General features: G+C 46.5%; 1 protein-coding gene across 1 annotated transcript; it reads right to left on the bottom strand.

The window, feature by feature from the left end:
- Window positions 1-420: 420 nt before the first annotated feature.
- gpr182 (G protein-coupled receptor 182) lies at window positions 421-3,102 on the bottom strand. The gene is made up of 2 exons (XM_037683863.1): window positions 3,001-3,102; window positions 421-1,774 (listed from the first exon to the last, which is right to left on the bottom strand). Exon 2 carries the CDS (start codon window positions 1,769-1,771, stop codon window positions 686-688), a length of 1,086 nt encoding a protein of 361 aa, XP_037539791.1. The 5' UTR covers window positions 1,772-1,774; window positions 3,001-3,102; the 3' UTR covers window positions 421-685.
- Between the last annotated feature and the right edge of the window lie 259 nt (window positions 3,103-3,361).

Below are 3,361 nucleotides of genomic sequence, written 5' to 3'. Positions count from 1 at the left end.
ACTGGACTAGTGGCAACAGTCACAGCCCAGTGGATACTGGACTAGTGTTTTTCACATGGACTTCAACAACAGTTTATTTTCCATCCATCCATTTTCTTGTACCCACTGTTCCTTTCCAGGTCCTAGTGAGCAGATGACTATTTCCAGCAGTTATGTGAGAGACCGGGTATCTGGACAAGTCACATGTCCTCACCAGAGACACATGGAGACAAACAAGCAGTCACACGCTCGCCTAAGGAAAGTTTAGAGTTAACAGTCAGTCTAATGGGAATACCAGCAGAAAACCTACTTTGCACTGGAAGAACATCTCCACCCAGAAAGGCCCCAGGCCGGGAGGTGAGCCTGGGACCTTCTTGACAAAAGGCAACTGCTCTAACCACTTCACCACCATGCCACCCTCAGTCTATTTTTATTTACAGCTTTATTTTGTTTATGTGAAATAAGACTTACCGGTAAGCGGGGTGGGCATTTATAAGTTGCGGCTTTAGCCTCCCCAATTTTTCTGTTTTTTTTTTTTTTACTTTGTTAATCAGTACGTTCAGCCTTTATATATAAAACTAGTTTCTTTTTACTATTTTTTAAAATTATACTGTGTTTTATTGTTTTATTTGCAGTTTTGAAACAAAGTATTCAAACTAAACTAAATAAAAGGAAAAGTCTCGGTCATGATGCTGTTCAAAGCTTTTTACGATCCAACATCGGACTGGCTGGTGCTCGCGTTACTTAACTTGCGTTGTTTCCCTGGGTCCCCTCCATTAGGAGTGTTGGCCTTAGGCCCAACTTCCACCTGCTCTGCGGCACTCTCTCTGGGTATGGAGTTTATCATGGTGTTGAGTAGGTTGTTCCGAAAGCTCTTGCTGAGGAAGTTGTAGAGAAGCGGGTTGGCGATGCAGTGGACAAGGGAGAGGCCCTGCACCATGGGGTAAGAGAAGTAGAGGACTTCCACAGTGTTGCAGCTGAAGAGTAAGTGGTCAAGGTCATCTATGATCATCAGCAACATGATCAGGTGGTAGGGGAGCCAGCACACGACGAACACCAAGGAGTACACGTGCACCAGCCACACGTCCCGCCGGCTCTCCACATCCGGTGCTGTTTTAACTGCTCGGGCAATGAGCACGTTGCAGGTGATGATGAGCACAGCCGGGCCAAGAAACTGGAAGATCATGCAGAGGAAGGCCACAGACACAAACCACTGAGTGTAGCTGTACTCAGGCAGCATGTAGCAGCCTGGCTCGTCCCACTCCAGGAGATCCACATGGACATTCTCTAGCAGGGCCAGAAACAGGGAGAACAACCACACGGCTCCGCAGAGCACCCAGCGGCGCCGGCCCACTACAGGGAAGAGGGTGGGGGCTGACGGTCTGGTCAGGGACAGGTAGCGCTCCAAGGTCATAAAGGCCAAGAAGAAAGAACTGCTGTAGAAGTTGACCACGTAGATGAGGCTGGTGACCTTACAGAGAAAGCGCCCCCACAGCCAGACCCGGTCTATGGTCACCTCCATCATGAAAAAGGGCAGGATCACAATGACCATCAGGTCTGACAGGCTCATGTTAATGATGCAGAAGAGCACCCCATTGGCTGAGTGGCGCCTGCGCCAGTTGACCCAGACCACCAGCAGGTTTTCCAGCAGGCCCACTACAAAGATGAACAGGTAGAGCAGGAAGAGGCTGATCCGTCTGTAGCTGGTGTCGAGCTCGAGGGTGCACTCGTAGATAAACCACGGGGTGCCGTTCAGGAAGTCCAGTGACTTGTTGTGCTCGTGAGCGCTCATGATCTGGAAGGAAAGGCAAAGGAAATGTTGTCACATGTTCACAAACACTAGCGGAGAAGAAAATGCTCCGTTGTTTTTGGGAGGTAGAGTTGATGTTAAAGCACACACGTGTTTGTGTGTCTGTTTTGAAAATATGTCAGAAAGATTTTAATGAAACGTTCAGGAAGTGATCTCAGGACATACGTCTACAAGACGACAGCCACAACCAATGAACCTTCTCAGCACAGAACTGCCTCCAACTCCGTGAGTTTTACAGATATTGAGCTAAAATTTGTTGAGGGGAGTCTGTGACAACACAGACTCAGGGGGAACATCTTTTCATATTTGCACAATGTTTCATGTTTTTCATATTTGTAAAATAGCTACAACTCCATTATTTCTCATCATAAGATGCTTGTTTAAAACTCCAGTTCCAAGGGCAGCGGGCGACACTCATTCCTCCAAGAAGTCGCATCAAATGTTTCACACTTACAGTCTGAGATTGTTGGCTTTAAACATCTTTTATTTATCACCCAGTAATCAACCTGACAGCTAGGGAAAAATGTTTTTAAAATGTTTCGTTTTTTTACTTCAGCCTACTTCCTCTAATTTTAGGAAATACCAATAATCTAAAATATCCATCCATTATCTTTACCCGCTTCTTCCTTTCTGGGTCGTAGAGGGTCACTGGTGCCCATGTCCAGCCATCACTGTACAAGAGGCGGGGGACACCCTGGACAGGTCTCCAGTCCATCGCAGGGACACACAGAGACAAACGAGACAAACAACCATTCACTCTCTCTCTCACACCTAGAGACAATTTAGAGTTACCAATCAGCCTAACATGCATGTTTTTGGACTGTGGGGGGAAGCAGGAGCACCTGGAGAAAAACCACGCATGCACGGAGAGAACATGCAAACTCCACCCAGAAAGGCCCCTGGACCGGGATTTGAACCAGGGACCTGCTCACTGGGAGGTGGTAGCTCTACTAACTGCGCCACCGTGCACAGATTTAAAAATAACATTTAGCCAACTAATGAAATGAAAACACAAACAAAAATATACAAATATAAACTACTGTATACATGTATTTTTAACTGAGGTTTGGACATGATGGCTAAGCAAACTCAAACGCTAAATTAAATGTTGTCTTGTAAAATGCATGGAATTAAAGAGACTGGGTGTGTAAAACTGGTGGTACTCAGTTTTTAAAGGCCTCCAAATGTGTGGAGGTAGTGATCTGCCTTACCTTTCTGCTGCTGAGGTGGAAACAAACAGAGCAGGCTCCTTGAGAAGCTTTACTGCTGCAGGTTTTATTGTGTGAAACATGCACACTGAGACGTCTTCCTCCAGCTCTGATCCTGAGCTCTATCTGAGGCTTCAAGCAGCCAGGAGTTCTGCCCTCCCACTTCCCATCAACACACATCCACAGCAGGACATCCTCACTAAGAGGTCACACATTAAATTAAAGTTCAGGGAAACAGACATATGAAGATATGTCTGTTTCTTTCTTTCTTTTTTTTCCGGGGCGGCTGTGGCTGAGTGGTTAGAGCAGTCGTCCTCCAATGCAAGAGTTGAGGGTTTGAATCCACCAGCAGTCACATGCTGAA

The sequence above is a fragment of the Nematolebias whitei genome, chromosome 11, assembly GCF_014905685.2.
Source record: "Nematolebias whitei isolate Nwh7 chromosome 11, NemWhi1, whole genome shotgun sequence".
Lineage (NCBI taxonomy): Eukaryota > Metazoa > Chordata > Actinopteri > Cyprinodontiformes > Rivulidae > Nematolebias > Nematolebias whitei.
This window is presented reverse-complemented; position numbering and strand designations above follow the sequence as displayed.

What these genes read in the sequence shown, in the direction of transcription:
- gpr182 (XM_037683863.1), bottom strand. Translation starts at nt 1,771, where the DNA reads ATGAGCGCTCACGAGCACAACAAGTCACTGGACTTCCTGAACGGCACC.